Source organism: Mastigoproctus giganteus, chromosome 2 (assembly GCF_048544385.1).
Source record: "Mastigoproctus giganteus isolate SK-2022 chromosome 2, ASM4854438v1, whole genome shotgun sequence".
Lineage (NCBI taxonomy): Eukaryota > Metazoa > Arthropoda > Arachnida > Uropygi > Thelyphonidae > Mastigoproctus > Mastigoproctus giganteus.
This window is the reverse complement of record NC_143576.1, coordinates 97090826-97114721: the sequence shown is the minus strand read 5'-3', so window position 1 is coordinate 97114721 and position 23896 is coordinate 97090826. Positions and strand designations below refer to the sequence as shown.

General features: G+C 37.4%; 1 protein-coding gene across 1 annotated transcript in view; it reads right to left on the bottom strand.

Moving 5' to 3' along the window:
- muskelin (muskelin 1) overlaps positions 1 to 23896 on the bottom strand; it is a 577242-nt gene that overhangs the window by 48288 nt on the left and 505058 nt on the right. The window contains exon 19 of the mRNA XM_090389985.1: positions 18911 to 19075. Within this exon, the coding sequence (XP_090246111.1) occupies positions 18911 to 19075 (165 nt within the window). The remainder of the gene's footprint in view (positions 1 to 18910; positions 19076 to 23896) is intronic.

Genomic DNA, 23896 nt, shown 5'->3' with positions numbered 1-23896 from the left:
ATCACAGATCCCACTATGGAACACACTCTGTATTCAGAACAAAGGTAAAATAACACAAATGCTAATTAATGTTTATACTCAGCATGACCACAATACGACAGAGGAACTATTAGTTAATAGACAGGAGTATTATTATCATATTTAATGGTCACATGCAATTGAATCAAGGTCAACTTGAAAAATAACAATGAAAAGGTATAGAACTACATCCCTGCAATGGTCAAGCAATGCCATCTGGCGTATGATCCTTAAAATATCCACTGGATATAAGCATTAGTTGAGGCATATGACAAGAAAGCAAGGTTATATAGCATTAGCCAAAAAAAAAAACCCTTCACATATCACGGATCCGATAACTCCAAATGATTGTCTAGATCAGCTTTAAGTTTATTTAAGCTATCAACTTTCAAATCAACAGATGGAAGTCTGTTCCAGCAATCAGATACCCGCTGCCTAAAGGCAAACTTCTGCACATCTATTCTACAACAGTCTTCCTTAATCTCAATCTATGCCTCCCCAGGTTCTTAATCTGAGCAAGCGGAAGTATCCCATCAGCATTGAGCCAGCTCAAACCATTTAAGGCCTTATACACCTCAATCATATCCATATCACCTTGCAGGTGTCTAGCCTCCAGATGCTGCAACTTGCAGAACTCAAGCCTCTCTTGGTAAGAGCACCCTTTGTTCCTCTTACCAATCTCGTTGCCATTCTCAGTACTTGTTCTAGCAACTATACATCCTTTCTAAATGAGGCCTCCAGATCTGTATGCAGTATTCAAGGTGTGGCCTGACCATTGCCCTATACAAAGGGATAAGTACCTCCTTGTCTCTGCTAGCAAAATTCCTATATATCATTGACAACCTTCCATGACCTGCTCTGGCAGCCTGTCTGCACTGCTCAGAGAACTTCATATTAGACTGCCCAATTTCCTCCAGGTCTTTTTCATCCTCCACCTCGCTGAGTGTAGTATCACACAGTTGGTACGTTTCTCTTGGGTTACTGCTACCCATATGCAGTACTTTGCATTTGTCAATGTTAAGCTTCAGTTGCCACTTCTCAGCCCATCTGCCTAACTTTTCTAGATCCTGTTGCAGTAGCATACTGTCTTTACTGTCATTAACAACCTTGCCAACCTTTGTATCATCTGCAAACTTGGACATTAAGCCTGATATACCCTCATCGATATCATTGATAAATACACAAAACAACAATGGGCGCAGCACCGAACCCTGGAGTACTCCACAAATAATTAGTTCACATAGAGCTGTGCCCATTTATTACCACTCTCTACCGTCTCCCACCCAACCATCCCTTTATCCACTGCAGCAACCTGCCCCTAATGCCATACCGCTCCAATCTGTATAGCAGTCTTCCTTCCATGTTCAAAAGTATCAAAAGCTTTCTTGAAATCCAAGTATATGATATCAAATTATTTTCTGCATCCACTTCTTTTGTGACCACATTGTAGAATTCAATACCCAATCAAATTGATCAGACAAGACTTCCCCTTAACTAACCCATGCTGTTTCTGAACTATTACTGCAGTCTTGTCTAGGTGATCCTGCATCACTTTTTTAACTAGTGACCCTATTATTTTCCCCGGAACAGAATTGAACTAACAGGTCTATAATTATTTGTGTCACCCTTTGAACCCACTTTGTGAATTAGGGATACATTTGCACATCACCAGTCCATGGGGGACCTCCCTTGAATCTAAGGATGCTCTCATAATTATGGCTTAGGGTTGGCTTACTTCCCTCACTGCCTCCTTCAATGTAGCTGGATAGATTCCACCTGCCCCAGGTGCCTTTTTTATGTTTAACTTCAACAATTTCTCCTCCACTTTGCTCTCTGTTATTACAAAATCATTTACCTCCCTGTTACAGTTTAGTAAACTTCTGTCCTTCCCTTCCTTACTGAATTCCTCGTGTGTGAATGTAGATGCAAAATACTCATTCAGTTCATCAGCTATCTGAGCAAGATCATTAACAGTTGAACCAGCAACATCAAGTGGACCAATCTGATTCATCCCCTTCCTTCTAGAGTTTACATAAGTAAAGAAGTCTTTGTTGTTTTTCTTTGCATCCTTTTGCCATAGATTTCTTGTAAACAGCCTTCGCTTGCCTAACCTCCTTTCTGAATTGATTACAGATTAGCTTATATCTGCCTTAGGCTTCTCTGTCACTTGATAATTTATATGCATCTCACACATTTTTCTTCTCTGCCACAAGCCTCATTAGGTGATTTGACTTCCATTTAGGTCTAAATATTGAACAGCATTTCTTGTATTTCTTAGTTGGTATGAAAAGCCTAGTAGCTTCGAAGATTAATTTCCCGAAGGCTACTCATTTAGAATTCACTGTTTTAACATCATTAGTTGATCCCACTGTATAGAATTTAAAAACTGTCTGAGACCACTGCAATCACCTTTACGAAAACAAAAACCCTAACCTTTAGCCTTGATGGCAGTTACATTTTTAAGTAAATCCCACATCAGTACACTGTGATCACAGTCACCTACTAGTTCCTTTATCTACAAATTCTTAATGCATGAATAATCACTAGTGATAATCAGAACAAGAGTATTACTCCGTCTGGTTGCCCCTCAAACAAGTTGCTGTAGAAAATAATCCCCCAATAAATTTACAAAAGTCTTGCTAGAGTATGAGTGACCAAACCACAAGTTCCAGTCAATATCTGGAAAGTTGAAACCCCCCATTACAAAACATCCTAATTTACCCACCCACTCTATTTCTCTGCACAATTGTTCATTGTACTCACCAGAGTCATTAGGCTTATAACACACTCCTACTCTCATTTTTCCCTTTCCCAGTGCTTATGTCACACCAAACTGACTCAACATTGCACTGTCCACCCATACCACCCTTAGATTTTATTTGTTTCTTAACTAACAGTATAACCCCATCCTCCCTTCCTACCCTGTCTATCCTTTCAGTACACATTGTACTCCCCGAAATTCCAATTCTGCACTACTTATATCTGTGTAACACCACGTCTCCGATATCCCAACAATATCTGCCTTTGATGTCTTGATCTGCACTCAAATTCATCGAATTTATTTACTATACTCCTAGCATTGGTGTACATGCAAATATACATGCATCCTTTTCTAACTCTTAGTTACCCTAACATAGCTTATGTATTTATTTGTTCCATGATGATTCCCACAGACCCTGAAATTCCCAGCACCCTGTTCTTCAGGCCGCTGCTCATTCTAATAGAAGCAGTGCAAGAATCACTTTCATCTCTGCCTGTGGGTACTGTTAATTCTTTAGTCTGTGAATCTCCCCAAGCTAGTAGTTAACGATGCACATAACACTGCCTCGATAGCATCAGTAAACACTCTTGTATCCCCTTCTATTTAAGTGTGTCCCATCCCTGTAGAAGAAATCTCTCCTGTTAACAAGCACAGAATATGCTGAGAAAATTTCTACCCCATGAGCCTTGCACAATCTCTCCAGGGCCAAATTGATTGACAAGGCTCTCATCATGTACTTCCTCCTATCATGTCTGAGCAGAATTGCAGATACTTTCAAATTTAACCCTAACTTGCAACACAACATTGACCTGTACTTGTTAAATAAATCTGCAGATCTCTTACTCTTAAGGTCATTAGTCCCAAAGTGTACAAAAATATCACCTTTTGTGGCCTTAAAAGATGATTTGCCCCTGGCAGACATATCCTGTTCTTGTTCTACCTATCCTTTTTGCATAATATATTCCCTATCTCCCTGACAATAACTAGCTCCTGTGGAATCAGTGCATTCTGCCTTGGAGATTGCTGCTGTGTTTCCTGATGCACAAGGGTGAGCTCCGGGGTTGAATTGGGCAGCTGAGAGATTGATGGGGCCGCTCATATTAATTTCTTCGAGGGCATCTACACTACACTACACTACACTTCAAACTCTCATAGATGCCCATCAGAATTCTGAGTTGGTGCCTAATTTCTTCACAGTCTCTGCACCTGGCACATAGAAAGACATCCTCCTTGGCTAGATCATTTCCTGTTCTAGAAATGTCTGCAAACCTTTCACATTTTACTCATTTTTTTTAAACTGAGATCTGTTGGAGAATTGGCCCCTTCAGTTCTTCTCCAAGCCACAGTACTACCGTTACTTTTTGGTCATTGATTTACTGCTCTAGTCTGGGTCATGATTCCGTTTAAGTACAATTTAATAAGATTAATAAATTTTACTGATTAATTGATAATACTATACTAAGCTAACAGATTTCTAAATGGTGCTACATATTTTGCTATCTAGTTTTATGTTAAACCTTACGCTATCAAGTTTGGGATATATGTTACACTATTCTGTATAACAATGGCGGCAAGTTACGAACTGCAAAATCTATGGACACTAACTATTAACTTTGAGGCCATAGACCTTAACTAGGACTATAAAGCTACTTATAGAAAATAATTTAATATAAAAATTAAGTCAATAAAACTGCTAAATGTAAATAAAAACTTAGCGTTCGCCGGAGCTACAAAACCTTGTCCAACGTGTGGATAACCCCATACTCAACTTTTGTACTCAACATAAAAACAAACAATACACATATAACACTCGTACCGAAAATAAACAATAACAGAGACAGACTGATTACGAAAACAATAAATGTACTAAATGAATGTACTATAACAGGGGTGGGCAACCTTTTAAAATTACAGGCCAAATAAAATATCTGTGTGTTAAACGTGGGTGAAATTATTTTTAGGTTTCTACAATTTTTGGGATTATTAAAATTGTGCATAATGAAAAAAATTTCGTAAACAGTTTTATGTTGTAATATTTACACATACTCATACATTAATTAATTTTATTAATAAGAAAAATGAAATATAAATTCAAAATAAAATTACAAAAGTACAATTATAAAAAAAAATTAAATCGAAAATTATAATAATTTCAAAGATTTTATAAAACATTAATAATCTTAGATTTTCAATTATGCTTTGCGATAGGTTTAAATAAATACCTTCATAAAAATAAAATGGTAAAGTCTCTTCAAATTATTTACTTTTATCCACTGATTATTTGCTGACCTTTGCTGTTGAAATGTAAGTTACACTTGCGCTGCAATCACATTCTGCAGAGCTGAGAGTCCAGAAACCACTACCGACTGTGTGCAAGTCTATGCCTCCTTACCAGTGTTGCCAGAAACTATGGTTGCTTACTGTTTGGCAACACTGCTACTTACTTGAGTCATGATATATGGCACAAATTCGAATGATTCATTAGATGTCGAGCAATGAAAATGTTAAAAACAATTTAATGCCATAAGTATAATAAAAATTACAATAAATACTTTGAAAACAACCACAGGCCGGAGGTTACCCACCTCTGCACTATGAAAATAATTGATTATCAAACTAAAACATATTGCATAACGTGGTCTAAATAATGCCATCCTAATGTAACAGTGCACAAACAAAAGGGAGGAGGGGTGAAAGTCATATAAACCCTATTTTTTATCCTAAAAAATGTGGAATGAAGGATAGAAACAAATATTTCCTAACTGTAGATAAATTAGTAACTGCTACAAAGGAAACTGTATGCTTGAACCTAATACCATATTAGGAAAGGTGCAGACTAAACAAATTCCTCAATTTAACATAACAATGTTATAAAAGATTATTTTTTAAAAAATGAGAATTTAAATGCACTTAAATGGTTTTGGTCCAGCATTCCCATCCTGGACCAAATAATTAAAACAACACAACAAGTGTTGTTTTAATTATTGGTCCTTGAGGCTGTCACAGACAATCTCTCAGATATGCCAGACAAGCTGTACTTGCTACCTTGAAGTCTAAATTGCTGATAGAACTGACATTCAGGTGACATTCAAGTAAAGGGACTCAATTTCAGCAAAGTCCGGACGGTCTGTGACAGCCAAATCCTCTGTTTGCACCTTCACGATGTTGGGAATATCAGTAATCATGGGTATAACCAACATAAGCAGAGGTTAAGGTGTGGTGCCCACACCACATGGAGGAATGCCATCTCTCTGTGTTACCAGGCAATACTAGGTGGTAGATGACTCTCATCAACTGCTGCAATATCACTACATTGCTTATTGGAGGCTTGAAATGGTGGAACCATGTCTAGTCTCCAGAGCTACGTTCTGATCAACCGTTCCCCATCTCTTCCATCATGCAGTATGACTGATGACTTTGAGGTTATCATGAAATTCGTTTTCATGGCGAGATCCAATCTTCCTTACATTTCGAGGGTACAAATCTAAAACAGTGTTTGCAGGCCGGTCGCAAGTTAGTACACTGGACTAAACCTATTGGTAACTCTTTAGGAGGCTTCTGGATCAGCTAGTGTATAATCCTGCTACCTCTACTCTGACAGAGAGTGAATGGAAGGAGTCCGAGTAGTGTGTATGTTGGGGAAATTGTCACGGCCATGTTATGTCAAGGATCTGGGTATATTCTTACCATGTGTATGCCATATCGAAAAATTTCATTACTTCATACAGCATGTCCACCCCCCTACTTTCTTTTTTACTATTGAATACACCATGAATTGTCAACCTAATAGAGTAAGCTTATCTGCAAAAAAATCTAAACCTCCCAAACACTTTCTAGTTCATTTCACAAATATATGTGGTCTCAATTCTAATCTCAACGACGTCCATTTCCACTTGCAGTCTGCAAAACCCCATGTACTTTTTCTGACAATTTTTCAGTTGTCGGTAGATTCAACTACTCCTCATCTCAGTAGCCCAAATTATTCACTGTATGATTCCTTTCACCTCAAAGGTGGTATTTGTGCATATGTCCGTTCCAATATTCCCTGTCAGAGACATGGTAATTTGGAATCTTCTCTAGTTTAAAATCTCTCTACCTCACTGTGTCAAATTCATCTGTTGTCTCTACCATTCTCCCAACTCCACTAATCACTAAGCTCTTTGACTTCCTCCCTTTGCAACTTGAATTTCTCCAGTCCAACTTTCCTAACAGTGGGGCAATTTTAATGTTCACAATTAGAGCTGGCTTCCGTTTTCTAGTCACACTGACCCAGCTGGTCAAGATGCTGAGGCTTTTGTAATTACTAAAGACCTTGCACAAATTGTTCATTTACCTACAAGAATACCGGACAATCCTAACCATACAGCCAACACGCTTGATCTTTTTCTCACAAACAACCCTTCTAAGTGCACGGTCGAAGTCAGTGGTCCTTTAGGCACCTCAGATCACAAGTTTTTGATTGGCTCTTCTCCAATGGAGCCTTTATCTCATGGCTATGCCCAACCTCTTATTGTTTGGCATTACAAGAATGCAAAATGGGATTACCTGCAACATTTCTTTTCTTCTTTTCCTTGGTCGGATTACTGTTTCAAAACTTCTGATGTAAACGTTTGCTTAGATCGCGTCAGTGAAATTATTCTTGTAGGAATGTAATCCTTTAAAATCTCGTCCTTTCTCTAAACCTTGTTTTTCCAATAAATGTGCTAAGGCTGTTCAAGAGAAGAACGTTGCATGTCGTAATTGGCTTATTTCCAATTCTTCAGCTTCATTTTTTTTCTACACCAAAGCTCGCAACAATTGTAAAGCAGTTATTAATCAGTCCAAACTAGTTTTTTGAACAGGCTAAGAGCAGAAAACTTGCTTCTTGCCGAGTAGCAGATTCTCTTGCCAAAGCTATTGGCCACAACTTTTGCCCTTCTCTGCTCCCACATCTGTCAAAACCGGATGGTTCTGTTGTCACTTCGCCCAAGGATAAAACTGACCTGTTAACATCCCATTATTCTTACAACTCACGTATTAATGATCTTGGTAAAACACCTCCCACCATTCCTATCACGCTCCATTCAATGCCTCTTGTGGTCTTCTGTCAAAAGGATGTCAGAAGGATTTTGATGAATTTTGATGCTAAGAAAGCTCCAGATCCTGATGGCATTTCTCCACTTGTTCTCAAAATCTGTGCTCCTGAACTTAGTCCTGTTCTTTGCTGCCTTTTTTCACTTTCTTATTCCAAAGGTGTTTTTCCTTCTGCTCGGAAATTTGCACATATCCAGCCAGTTCCTAAAAAGGGTGACAAATCCCTCCCATCCAATTATCGTTACATTGCAATTACTTCTATCTTTCTAATGTAATGGAGAAATCAATTAACCGTCACCTCTTAAACTACCTAGAAACCTTCCATCTGATCAACTATCGCCAGTACGTTTTCTGTCAGTGTCGATTCACTGGTGATATTCTGGCGCATGTTACTCATTTCTGGACAATCCAATGGAAAAGTTTGGTGAAACAGAAGCAGTTCTCTTGACATCTCAAAGGCCTTCAATTGTGTTTGGCATAAAGGTCTTCTAAACAAGCTTCCATCTTATGGTCTGCCAACTGTTTTTTGTAATTGGTTATCCAGTTTTCTCTCTGATCTCTCACTGAGGGTGATGGTAGATGGCTCTCTGTCTTCTAACTTCCCCACTAATGCCAGTGTTCCCCAAGGTTCAGATCTTTCTCCCACTCTTTTCCTCTTGTATATTAATGACCTTCTTCCATTGACTGGAAATTCTATCCATAGTTTTGCCCATGATAGCACATTGCATTCCACTTTCCATTTTGAGAAATCTTGTCCTGCTCAATCAGCTTCAACTTCTCGAATATCCGCTACCAATTCCTTAAATGCCAATCTCCAGATAATTCTCCAGTGGGGCAAAGACAACTTAGTTGATTTCAATCCTTCTAAAACTCAGTCTTCTCTTATATCTCGTAAAAAGGATTCTTCTGCTCCTATGCTTATCTTTGGTGACACTCCAATTTCTAGGCAAAATGAGATATCTCTTTTGGGGATTACCCTAACTTCTAATCTCTCTTGGCACAAGCACATTACAAATATTGCTTCCTCTGCATCTAAAAAATTTGGTTTTCTCTTTCACGCTCAGCATTACTTTTCTTCCAAACAGCTGTTCACTCTGTAGAAATCACAAATCCATCCTAACATTGAATATTGTTCCCACATTTAGGGTGGTGCCCCCAAAAAATCTCTCTCAGGCTACTAGATTCCATTCAGAAGAGGGCAGTTAGGTTAATTAACAACTTGTCTCTAACAGAGTCTCTCCACTTGCTGTCTCATAGACGTACTGTTTCTGCTGCATGCCTTTTCTACAGATACTTCCATGAGCACTTCTTCTGAATTGGCTTCTATAATTCCTGCTCTCTCTTTAAATACAGTCCGAACACATGCTGCCACCAGCCAACATCCATTTACTGTCCAACTTCAAACTCACAGAACCAACTTTTCATCTTCCTCGTTTATTCATTCAACTGCCATTTTCTGGAACAACCTTCCTTCATATGTATTTCCTGAAAATTAGTCTATTGAAGCTCAAGTCTAATGTCCAAATATCTTCTTTCATCTTTTCAACCTCCAACCCAAGCACAGTACTAAGTACTATAGCTTCTAATACCACAAATATCTTCTTTCGTCTTTTCAACCTCCAACCCAAGCACAGTACTAAGTAATATAGGTTCTAATACCACAAATATCTTCTTTCGTCTTTTCAACCTCCAACCCAAGCACAGTACTAAGTACTATAGGTTCTAATACCTCTCGTGTTTGCAGTTTTCGTAAAAGAAAAAAAAAAAAAGTGCAAGAAAAGGACTTGTGAAGCTGAAGATAAATTATGTTAAAAAAAATAATGCAAATGTTTACACAATAACAATTTAAACAGCAACTTTTCTGAGCGTTATAGCATCTTGTAGTTGCAGGATGCTATAACTGTCAGAACAGTTGCTGTTTAAATGTTGAAGGAATGCAATTCAGAAAAAATATTTTCAAAATCAGCTTACAAAATGATCTTTCAATTTGCAAACAATAAACTACTATATTTGGATAAAATAATTCCCAGAAAAACATATTAACATAATATGTAGACACAAGTCTAAAAAATAAATCACTAGAAATTAAACTTTGGAGAATAAAATTTAGAGGAAAATTACGAACAGAGCATACGAAGACTGCATAGATTTTTTAATAGAAAAACTTTTGAGCATAAAGGCAAGTAAGGCTCCTGGAGTTGGTTGTATATCCCCTGTAGTTTTGAGGGGGGGAGTGTACTGAACCACTGAGGTTAATTACAAGGGCATCTTTGCACTCAGGGAAGATTCCTTTCGACTGAAGAAGTGCCAGCGTATTGCCAACCCAATAAAGGCCCTTCTAAAAGTGAAGTTGGTAACTACAGACTGATTAGCATGAATTCAGTGGTAGGAAAAATCTTGGAGGCAATGATTAGGAGTTCAATCCAGGGACATTTAGATAGATGTCATTCTGAAGGACACAACATTGTTAAGGGTAAATCATGCTTAACTAACTTAGTAAGCTATTTTGACACAGTTACTCATAAGCTGGATCTCTTCTTTTTCCTTCAGTGTATCAGTCTTTCAAATAGTTTGTCCTTTTGATGAGCTGTCTCCATTTCTCAGGGTCTTGTGCTAGGTGTTTCATTTCTACATGGCTCTGAAGCTCAGTTTCCTTCAGAATTGTATTTATGATGGTGTTTCTTGGTATTCCTTGTTTTCTTTTTCCTGGTATTTTACCTTCCAGTGCATCTAGTAATATCCCTCTATGCCTCATGGTGCGTCTGATCCATCGTAGTCATAGTCTTCTGATTCTTCTTAGCAATTGTCTATCTTTTCCTACACTTTGTAAGACCATGTTATTAGAGGAACTCCCCGAGTTACGTAAGGGTTGCGTTCCACGGAGCGCTACGTAACTCAGAATTTCCCCCATGCTTCAGCAGCACTCACAACTGTGCTCGCTGAATTGATTGAATCAAAAAAGAAATGTTCGACAAACATGTAAATAGAGTTATTTATTGGAGACAGGCATAACATCAGTAAGTTTTACCTCTCGAGCATCGTTGCCAGCATTGACGTCTTCAGCTGATAAGTACACCACTGCGGAGGTTGGGGGCTGTGGTGATTTAGAAAGGGTCGGCCGCTCAACCTTACGAAAGAACATATTAATAGATGACTAGACAGTGACTTTTTTCTTTTCATCATAGCTTTTTTTTGTAGCAAGCAAGCATATCATTCATCCCTTTGTTAACTTTTAAGAATCGTTTGCTGTCAGGATCCATCTTCTCAAACCTTGCCATTGCCATCTCTCTGGTGATGAAGCATCTCAGCTCCTCATTTGGTTCATCTTGAGCTTCGTCAGCATTTTCTTCTTTCACTATTGCTGCCTGCAAGTCAATAAGTTCTTTGTTAGATAATTCCTTCTCTTCTTCGTCTATTAACTCCTCCAAGTCTTTGGCATCAACCTCCAACTGAAGTAGCTCTGCAACCTTTACAATCTTATCTGCCGCTTCCGTAGCCAGGTGGGCAGGAGGACGTACCACACGCTTCTTGATTAGACCGGGGTTCAAGCCTGTGACCACCAAATATGGAGGATGCGGAAAGGTCAGGGAATGACCACCGCATATGTCCGGAGCAATATGGCCTTAGTTGCTAATGCTCCTAAAAACCAAATAACAACAAAAATCTTATCTGTAACCTCTTCATATGATACGTCGTTTTCAAATCCTTCAAAACCTTTTACATGCCATGGGCATATTTTCTTCCATGCACCATTTAAGTAACTTTTGGTACTTTCTGCCCGGGTCTTATTAATGTTTAAGATGGCATGGTAAATATCGCAAGATTTCCAAAAGTCTCTTCATGAAAAATTTTCTCATTGTCTATTGCAGACAACACCTGAGCAAATTTTGTGCATAAATAGTATGCTTTTATACACAAAATAACACCCTAATCCATAGCTTGAATGAGTTAAGTCGTGTTTGGCGGTAGAAATATGACTCTCACATTCGAAATGAAATTATCTAGATGCATAGGATGGCCAGGAGCATTATCTAATAGAAGCAAAATCTTGAAAGGAATGTCGTTGACTTTACAATATTTTTCAAACTCGGGAATGAAGCAGCATTTAAACCAATCTTCAAAGAGAGATATTGTTATCCATGCTCTCTGGTTCGATCGGAAATGCATGGGTAGGGTGGCTTTATTGATGCCCTTAAATGCACGAGGATTTCCAGAATGGTACACAAGCAATGGTTTTAATATACAATCTCCTGCTGCATTAGCCTCAAGCAAGACTGTGGCCCTATCTTTTGATTCCTTGAAACCTGGCATCGTATTTTTTCCTTTGGAAAAACTTTAACGTTGTGGAAACCAGTGCAATGCTTAAACTTATTAAACCACCCGCTTTTTGCCACAAACTTGGGTTGGGGTTCGCCATACTTATCCTTAATATCTTTATAAATACTTGTTGCTTTTGCTTGAATGGTCATTAGACTCAGGGGCACTCGCTTCTGAATCTGATTTTCCATCTTCGATATAGCACCTGAACACTGTTTTGTGATCACTGTGATCTTAAATGCATTGATCCTTTAACATGTTCTTTTATACAAGCACTGTCTCTTAAAATAGTATTCACTGTTGAAGCAGCGAGATCTAATTCTGTGCAATAGACAGTAGTAGTAGTAGTAGTAGTAGTAGTGGCATGTGATGCAAGAAAGCAAATGTATGAGCTTATGCAGCATCAGCCAAAAAAAAAAAAAAAAAAAAAAAAAAAAATCACACCATTCCCTCCAAATGCCTGTCCAGTTCCTCCTTAAATTTATTCAACTTATCAACTTCCACAACGACAGATGGAAGTTTGTTCCAGCAATTAACCACCCGCTGGCTAAAGGCAAATTTCCGCACATCTATTCTACATCTGTCCTTTCGTAATTGGAATTTATGCCCCCTTAGGTTCGTAATCTGAACAAGTGGAAGGATCCCATCAGAATTCAGCGTGCTGAACCCATTGAAGGCCTTATACACCTCAATCAGATCACCGCGCAGGTGCCTAGTCTCCAGCCACTGCAATTTGCAGAACTTAAGCCTCTCTTGATAAGAGGATCCCTTCATTTCCCTCACCAATCTTGTTGCCCTTCTCTGTACACGCTCAAGTAAATCTACATCCTTCCTAAAATGAGACCTCCAGACCTGTACGCAGTACTCAAGGCGTGGCCTGACCATTGCCTTATACAGAGGGATAATCACCTCCTTTTCCCTGCTAGCAAAATTCCTATATATCATTGACAAAACCCCATGACCTGCCCTGGCAGCCTGTATGCATTACTCAGAAAACTTCATATCTGCCTGCACAATTACACCCAGGTCTTTTTCATTTTCTACCACCTTAAGTGTAGTACCACACAGTTGGTACGTTTCTCTGGGGTTACTTCTACCCATATGCAGTACTTTGCATTTGTCAAGGTTAAACTTCAGTTGCCACTTCTTAGCCCATCTTCCGAAATTATCTAGATCCTGTTGCAGTAGCACACTGTCATTACTGTCATTAACAACCCTGCCAAACTTTGTATAATCTGCAAACTTCGACATTAAGCCTGATATAACTTCATCAATATCATTGATAAATATACAAAACAACAACAATGGACCTAACACCGAACCCTGTGGGACTCCACTATTAACATCAGTCCAAGAAGAGCAGCACCCATTGATTACCACCCTCTGTCTTCTCCCACTTAACCATCCTTTTATCCATTGTAGCAACTTACCCTTAATACCATTCTGCTCCAATTTGTACAATAATCTTCCACGTGCAACAGTGTCAAAAGCTTTCCTGAAATCCAAATATATGATATCAAAATTATTTTTTGCATCCAGTTCCTTTGTAACCACATCATAATACCCTATCAAATTTGTCAGGCAAGACTTTCCCTTAACAAACCCATGCTGTGTCTGAATTATTGCTGCAGTCTTGTCTAGATGATCCTGCAATGCATCTTTAACCAGCGACTCCATTATTTTACCCGGAACATAAGTTAAACTAACTGGTCTGTAATTATTCGTGTCACCCTTCGATCCCTCTTTGTGAATTGGGGATACATTTGCACATCTCCAGTCCGTGGGAACCTCCCCTGAGTCCAAGGATGCTCTCACAATCATGGCTAAGGGTTTGCTTAGTTGCTTTGCCGCCTCCTTTAATATAACTGGATAGATCCCATCCACCCAAGGTGCTTTTCTTACGTTTAACTTCAACAATTTCTCTTCCACTTTGCTCTCAGTTATTACAAAATCATTAAGTATCCTGCTGCAATTTGATAACCTTCTGCCATTTTCAAACCTTAATAATTCCTCATGTGTGAATGTAGATGCAAAATACTCATTCAGTTTGTTTGCTATCTGAGCAGGATCATCAACAGTCGAACCATCGATGTCAAGTGGACCAATCAGATTCATCCCCTTCCTTTTAGAGTTTATAGAAGTAAAGAAATCTTTGCTGTTTTTCTTAGCATCTTTTGCCAAGGATTTCTCGTAATCTGCCTTCGCCTGCTGAACCTCCTTTGTGACCTGACTACAGATTAACTTATATCTGCCATAGGCTTCTGAGTCCCTTGATAATTTATATGGATCCCATGCATTTTTCTTCTCTGTTACGAGTCTCATTAGTTCATTTGACAACCATTTAGGCCTAAACCTTGAACAATATTTCTTAATAGGTATGAAACTTTTAGTAGCTTCCCACTTAGAATTTACTGTTGGTAACATCGTCAGTTGATCCCACTGTACAGAAGCAAAAACCCTTTCCTTTACCCCTGATGGTAATTAAATCTTTAAGTAAATCCTACGTCAGTACACTGTGATCACTGCCACCTAGTGGTTCTTTTATCTGCAAATTCCTAATACATGAATGATCACTGCTGATAACCAGATCAAGAGTATTATTTTCTCTGGTTGCCTCTCGAACATGCTGCTGCAGATGACCAAATTTGTCCTGCTCTGGACTTCTTAATTAATAATCTTAATTTCTAAATCAATTTTGTTTAAGCTTCTCTTGGTAAGAGGATCCCTTCATTCCCCCTCACCAATCTTGTCCTTCTCTGTAGATGCTCAAGCAAATCTACATCCATCCTAAAATGAGGTCTCCAAACCTGTACGTAGTACTCAAGGCGTGGCCTGAACTTCCTTATAAAGAGGGACAATCACCTCCTTTTCCCCGCTAGCAAAATTCCTGCATATCATTGACAAAACCCCATGACCTGCTCTTGCAGCTTGTCTGCATTGTTCAGAAAACTTCATATCTATCTGCACAATTACTCCCAGGTCTTTTTCATTTTCTACCACCCTTTGTCAATGTTAAAACATCAGTTGCCACTTCTCAGCACATCTGCCCAAATTTTCTAGATCCTCTTGCAGTAGTGTATCATCCCTACTGTCATTTACAACCTTGCCAACCTTTGTATCATCTGCGAACTTTGACATTAAGCCTCATATACCTTCATCAATATCATTGATAAATATAAAAAAACAATAGTGTGCCCAACACCGAACCCTGGGGTATTCCGCCAATAACATTAGTCCACGGAGAGCAACACCCATTGAGTACCATCCTCTGTCTTCTCCCACTCAACCATCCTTTTATCCACTGTAGCAACTTACCCTTAATACCATTCTGCTCCAATTTATATAGCAGTCTTCCATGCGAAACAGTGTCAAAAGCTTTCCTGAAATCCAAGTATATGATATTAAAATTATTTTTTGCATCCAGTTCCTTTTTAACCGCATCATAATATCCAATCGAATTTGTGAGACAAGGCTTTCCCTGAATTATTGCTGCCGTCTTGTCTAGATGATCCTGCATTACATCTTTAACCAGTGACTCCATTATTTTACCCGGAACAGAAGTTAAACTAACTGGTCTGTAATTACTTGTAGTAGTAGTAGTGGCATGTGATGCAAGAAAGCAAGTGTATGAGCTTATGCAGCATCAGCCAAAAAAAAAAAAAAAAAAAAAAAAATCACACCATTCCCTCCAAATGCCTGTCCAGTTCCTCCTTAAATTTATTCAACCCATCAACCTCCACAACGACAGATGGACGTTTGTTCCAGCAATTAAAGGCAAATTTCTGCACATCTATTCTACATCTGTCCTTTTCAATTTGAATTTGTGCCCCCTTATGTTCGTAATCTGAACAAGTGGAATTTTCCCATCAGAATTCAGCATGCTCAACCCATTCAAGGCCTTATACACCTCAATCAGATCACCAGGCAGGTGCCTAATCTCCAGCCACTGCAATTTACACAACTTCAGCCTCTCTTGGTAAGAGGATCCCTTCATTCCCTTCACCAATCTTGTTGCCCTTCTCTGTACACGCTCAAGTAAACCTACATCCTTCCTAAAATTAGGCCTCCAGACCTGTATGCAGTACTCAAGGCGTGGCCTGACCATTGCCTTATACAGAGGGATAATCACCTCCTTTTCCCTGCTAGCAAAATTTCTATATATCATTGACAAAACCCCTTGACCTGCCCTTGCAGCCTGTCTGCATTGCTCAGAAAATTTCATATCTGACTGCTGAAAAAGACCTTGGAGTAATTGTGCAGTCAGATATGACTGCACAATTACTCCAAGGTCTTTTTCATTTTCTATCACCTTAAGTGTAGTACCACACAGTTGGTACGTTTCTCTGGGGTTACTTCTACCCATATGAAGTACTTTGCATTTGTCAAGGTTAAACTTCAGTTGTCACTTCTTAGCCATCTGCCCAAATTATCTAGATCCTGTTGCAGTAGCACACTGCCATTACTGTCATTAACAACCCTGCCAACCTTTGTATCATCTGCAAACTTCGACATTAAGCCTGATATACCTTCATCAATATCATTGATAAATATACAAAACAGCAGTGAACCCAACACCAAACCCTGTGGGACTCTAATAACATTAGTCCATGAAGAGCAGCACCCATTGATTACCACCCTCTGTCTTCTCCCACTTAACCATCCTTTTATCCATTGTAGCAACTTACCCTTAATACCATTCTGCTCCAATTTGTACAGTAGTCTTCCATGCGCAACAGTGTCAAAAGCTTTCCTGAAATCCAAATATATGATATCAAAATTATTTTTTGCATCCAGTTCCATTGTAACCACATCATAATATCCTATTAAATTTGTGAGATAAGACTTTCCCTTAACAAACCCATGCTGTGTCTGAATTATTGCTGCAGCCTTGTCTAGATGATCCTGCAATGCAGGATCATCTAGACATTTGCACATCTTTTGGATACATTTGCACATCTCCAGTCCGTGGGGACCTCCCCTGAGTCCAAGGATGCTTTCATAATTATGGCTAAGGGCTTGCTTAGTTTCTTTGCTGCCTCCTTTAATATAATTGGATAGATCCCATAAACCCCCAGGTGCCTTTCTTATGTTTAACTTCAACAATTTCTTCTCCACTTTGCTCTGAGTTATTACAAAATCATTAAGAACCATGTCACAGTTTGATAAACTTCTGGCATTTTCCTCCCTGAATAACTCCTCATGTGTGAATGTAGATGCAAAATATTCATTCAGTTTTTCAGCTATCTGAGCAGGATCGTCAACAGTCAAACCATCAATATGAAGTGAACCAATCCACTATTACCAACATGGTAGCAGTGATCTGAAATGGAAAGAAATTTCTGCATGTTGCAATTTCTCCTTATTTCACTTCCGTTTTTGATAGCAGTTGGGTACTGCACTGTGAAGGCTCTTAGCTGTTATGTTTTAATTTCTCACTGTATAAGAACCACTGTTATTCATATCTATTACAAAAGTATGCCGATTAGCTTATCTGTCAGCTGTGGTGGTGCCGTGGTTGTGTGAAATTTATCATCTTGGGGCCTTCTGCCCAGATGGGAGTGAATAAGTGCTTTGTTTCTGTGTTTAATTTATTTCCCCCCCCCCCCCCACACACACCACCACCACCACCACACACACCAAATATTGGTCACATTGTTATGGTTAGTGTTTAATATTGTTGATTGTGATATTTCGACATTTGACTTCGGTGCTATTCAAAATGCTGGCCTAAATTTATTTATAACTGACATGTAATGTAATTTTTGCCATATTGGCTCTTTCAATTACAGCTCTAAATTATTATTATTAAGTATTTATTGCTTCTGCAACACCCATATTCTTAATTTAGTCCTGACCCCACCCATACAACACTTGATTGTTTCTTTATGTAGAGTACTGGTTGTAATTGTAATGCAATTATGCCCATTATAGTTTCAGAATACGATTTCTGCAATTTTCAAATGTTTTTACAATACTACAAAATTTTAATCTTTTTTTGTGATTTGCTATTTTTGCAAAATATATAAAAATCTACTTTTAATTTGATACTATAAGAAATATGTGGTATGATGTGATTTATCTACCTTAACTAAGAGTTTAAAATTTTTTCTCTGCTTAAATAAGATACATGATATACTGTATATCTGTATGTATAAGGTAAATGAAAAAGTGAAGAAAAACACAAACCATGTATTCATTGTAACTATCATAAACACTGTCAAAGCGGATCCCTAGTATGGTGTATGATCTCCTGCCACTGCTAGACAAGAATTCTGTAATAGTAAGCCAAACAGGTTACCCAACTGACCCTAGGATTCTTTACTACTCCTCAGGAGGAAAGACCTATCTCCTGGAGAATATCAGCAAGTGGCAATAAGTCTGCCTAAGCATGCTTAATTCAGTTACTCTAAGGAGAGTAAGGTGGTTCGTTTATGGGTTTGGATCAATCGCATTTGGAGAAGAGAGGGTTATTCAATAATAATCGTTACAAATCGACCATCTTGTGGTAAATTTGGGAGAATAAGAGAACCGGTGGCCGATAACATGAATAATATCTGTTATGAGGACTGTGCATATAACTATTTTTTGTTATAATTTTTTTTATAGAAATACAAAACTGTTGATATTACAAGAGCTGTAACTGACAGTACATTATTGTACAACTGTTTTGAGCAATGAATATAGAAGAATTTTTGATTAAGTAAAGTGTGAAAAACTCAATTTTTTACATATAATAGTCACCTCTCTAGTTTCATCAGGATCACTGTGATCTACAGTTACTGCTAATTCTGTCTGTAGGTATTGTAAAGCAGCTAAAGGATCTTTACGAGTGATCTCCTGAAATTGATGTTGGCGAATCAGACGGCGACATTGGCGAAGAAGCTGCTCTCTTGTTGGACGGCACAACTAAATACATAAATAATAATAATAGTTTTTGAATAAAAATAAAATTTAAAAATGATAACAGCAAATTTCTGGAATGTGTTCCAACTAGGTATTTCAATACAAGAAAAAATTAATTTCTCATTAACCCAAAATAAGTGTGTGTTCTAGTCGTAAGTGATCTTTTTTATGGCAAGTAAAAAAGTTTCCTGAAAGCTATTTTAGTGAAATGAGTCTATATAGACGGTGGGGTTAAGCACATCCTACATGCCAATTTACAGGTTGAGGTAAAAAAAAAAAAAAAAAAAAAGCCAATTTCAAATTATCTCCTCCAACTCATATGTGATCTACACTGGAGAATTTTTAATCAGACTGAAAAATTACACACAGATCGTTTTCATTCTCCACTACCCTGAGCATGGTACCCCAATTATCATACAGCATGGTATCACAACTATCACACAGCTGGCACGTTAATCTGAAATTACTGCTACCTATATAAAGTACCTTGCATTAAAAACTTCAATTACCATTTCTCAGCTCATCTGCAAAAATTATTTAGATCATGTTGCAGAAGCATGATCCATACACAATGTGGATGATCCAAATTTTACTCTAGCCTATTCTTAAAAATAATATTTTTTGCCACTTAGCAGTAGCAACATAGATAATGCAATAGCTATAGTAACTTGCATTTTACCAAGTGTCACAGAACACTTGGGGGGGGAGGACAAAAGCCCACTTTCTCTATACAGTAAACCCCCGCTATTCGCGGGAGTTACGTTCCTGAGAAATGCCGCGAATACCGAAAACGCGAATACTGAGTTATGGCTCCCATAGTAATAAAGGGGTTCCGTTCCAAAGTATGAAATATATAAGAAAAACTAGTCTAAAATTTTGTCTATTTATGTATTATATGTACCTTCATAATATGACTATGTACATAGACAGTACATAGTGAAATGCAAGCATATGGCATCGAAATGAAAATAAGAAACAATTTAATATTAAATGTAATATTTATTAGAAATTTCAAAGAAATCTTTCAAACCAGCGTCTTTGCTAGCTAAAAAACTTATCCCTCCAGTGCTATCACCAGTTTCTCTAAAGCGTTGATAAGGAGTTTTGCGTTTTCACGAATGATGAGTGAATTTAACGGAATTTTATTTTGAGTTCTGTCTTCTATCCACAGATTTAAAGCTTTTTCCATTTTTTCTAATTTAACATCACGAGTTACAGAGCAAATATTTGAAGCAATTAGCGCGTTTTCACGGACACTACGGCGGATTTTTTCTTCCGATTTTTTGATTGATCGTACCGTTGACTCATTGATTTTATGTTTTGCCACTGAGGAGACACTTTCACCATTAGAAATTTTATCTAATAACTCAATTTTATTCGATAATGTCATCACCTTCTTTGATATTTTCACATTTCTCTTGCTATTCGTAGTCATATTTTTGTAGGGGTTAGAAAGAACTTGTCCACAATAAAGTCACATTCTTCCGTTAACACACTCGAAAAAGTCTGTTTTACACTGCAAAACGGTAGATTTATTACTTTTGTAAGCATATCAATTTATAAATTTATTCAATTTATAAGCATATAAATTAAAAGCAAACGACGAAACCTTCCATAACAAGCGCATAACACATACTGAACAAGGATTAGCGAGAAACATTCACGCTCGCGATTTTGTCACCCCTCTCCCCCACCCACTGAGCGCTGTTTTGACCGGGAAAGATCATTTTAGCCACGCCCATGTTTTTTTTTTATGGCGGAAAATATTCACGGCGCTTTAAAATCCGCATTTTTTAGGTTTCATTTTATATTAAATCGGCGATCGCGAATACGCGAAACCGCGAATACAGATACCGCGAATAGCGGGGGTTTACTGTATATGAAATAGAGTAATTTTGATGAGAGAGAGATGAGATTTAAGCTGCTCTTCTTGGGAAGGTGAGTAGTCTAAGGACTCATCTGAAACAATGCTTGATTTGATTTATCAAGGCATAAAAAAAAGCACATAGAAGTGACAATAAACTATAAATAACAGCTGAAAACAATTTAAAAAAAGTAAGAAAAAATGTTTGCTTATTATAACATTGTACCATACTTTTACAATCTTGAGAGTGTAATAACTGAAACTGGCTAGGGCCACGAAGAGGAAAATGAAACCCTGTCGCAACAGACTGAACAGTCTGTAGCTCACTGCCGATGCATTCACCATACTCTGCCATCAACTTAACTGCACTGGACATATATTAATTGTTAGTGTTAGTGTAGTTCTTGTATTTTAGTTGTTGCTGTGGTTCTTGTGCTTTAGTTGTTAGTGTTATGAATCTCTTTGATTTACAGTTGATTTGCAAAGAAGAAAAAACTGTGTCTAGTTTTTTTCATGGAAAAGAATCTTTTAAGGAGAGTCATTTGTTTCAATTGCAATGAAAATTTTGAACTGAGTAAAAACAAGAGGCACTGTGTGGGGTATAACTGACCATGTATAAAGTGCCACAAAACTGTATCAGTTCTAAAGCATAGTTCTTTCGAAAAAGCAAACTGACCCTAATGCAATTAACGATACTTGATTTACTTTCGGTCAGTACAAACTCCGGTGACATCAACAACATTCCATGTTGGAATTAGCAAAAATACAACTGAAATTTTATGAAAAATTATTGGACATATGTACTTGGAAGTTTTCAGAAGAACTTATTCGGTTGGGAGGAATTGGAAAAACTGTAGAAATAGACAGAACTGTCCACATAAAACAGAGGATGCAATGTAGTGAAGAAGAAGAAGAAGAGGTGGCTTTTCGGTATGTATGAATGAGAATCAATATTGTTGCATTTCTCATTTGTTGAAAATTAAAATTACAAATGTTTGTTGGAAATCATACACTGGAAAATAAAGACCATTTAACAGTGAAATACAAGGAACACTTCATAGATCAGGTTTTGGGAACGCACACAAACAACGTTGAAAGACGATGGAAATACCTAAAGTCTTGCATGAAAAGAATAAATGGCATTTTGAAAAGACTGATTCCAGGCCATATCAAAGGTACAGATACAGTTTAGGTGATGCATTATAAGCCAAATAAAATACAGAAATCCATTTTGATGTTATTGGCTTTTTCATGTGTTCAGTTTTAATTTCTCATTCATGTTTTTATAGCAAAATTTTATTTAATAAAATGCATTTTAAATTCAGTAGCAACTGTTATTTAAAAAAAAAAAAAAATAAAATAAAGACTACAAAAATATATTGTCATACCTTTTTGTAGGAAATTTCTTCACCCGACGCTCACATCAAACTAATCCGGTTAATATATATAATATAAAATAAAAGATCTAAGTTTATGACGCGAAAATATCCTTATTAAAAGATTGTAAAATTATGCAGTTTTTTATGAAACTAATCTTGTCTTCAATTCCAATTGTCTACTTACTGCTACAAGGAAGAGCAAAGCGTAGCCAATGTACATCAATCTACCCCAACAGCAATGATAGACTAGAAACAGAAGACAATTGTCAAACTATATTAAAATATTTTTGACTAGACTTCTATATACATGATGAGGTATTTTGGTTATGAACCGTGCTCACAAGAAGTAAGTGATAATTTAAACAATGTCCACTCTCATATACTTTAAAATTAGTGCAGTCGGACAAGATTATCTTCGTTAACCAATGTGAATCACTCTATTCACACATGCTCATAAAGGCCCATGAGTCTGAAATAGTGTATGGTCTCCGCATATTTATAGAATTAGTTTAGTTTCATTTCAAGTGTTTAAACTATTAACAGTTTCATGCATTGATTTTGTGTATTAATTACTTTAGCCTCGTTAAAAATAAAAACATGGTTCTGGATGACATGAAAGGAAAGTTCAGATGCACCTGCCTTTTCACTCTCACAGATGCCCCTGCCTTTTCACCCTCACAGATGCCTGGTGTTGTTTTAAACGCACCGGAAGATAATTTTGGATAGAACTGATGTCAAAGGAGTTGCATTCCCCACAAGCAATGTTATAGACTATATTGGTTCTTTCCACGTTAGAGACTGAAGTTAGTTTCCTTGCCCTCAATATTGTCTGGAGTTTACTTGTCAGTTGTGCAACTATTTTGAATTCTGTATTTTTAAAAATGTTAATAAACTGTTCATTCCATTGTTATACATAAGGAACTTTAATAAAATATTTATGTGTAGTGTTCTTACTAAGCGGAACCGATTTGGATTTTTGTTTCGCCTGTCGCTGAATGTTCCTAATTATACCTAGTATATATCCCATTTAAAAATCTTGTTGTAAGTTCCCTGAGTTCGTCATCAAGAGTTTCTTGTGTAGAACTATATCTATACGCATTAGAGAATTGGTTAAAAATGATACTCCTTTTACACATAAAAGGGTGGTAGCTCAAATAATGCAAAAATTCCCGGAATTAGTAGGTTTACAGTATATTTTAATGTGTATGTCATCATTGACCCTTGTTAACGTAAAGTTAAGAAAATTTATAGAATTCTCACCTGGTTTTTCCTTTTCCAAAGTGTATTTAAGTCTTGTGTGTATATCATTAAAAGAACACATAAGAATATCTACGTTGTCTTCATGTGAAATAACAAAGATATCATCTAAGTACCTAGCATAAAATGTTAACCTGGGAATATATGGATTTAAGTGTAATTGCTCAATAGAGTTAAGATAAATTTCAGCTACTAAACCACTCAGGCTAAGTCTCATCGGAAGGCTAAAAATTTGTCTATAAATGTCCGATTGAAAATCAATGTAATTAGACTCTATAAGAAATCTGATTAAATGAAATATTTCAGCTATAGGTAACTTGGTTT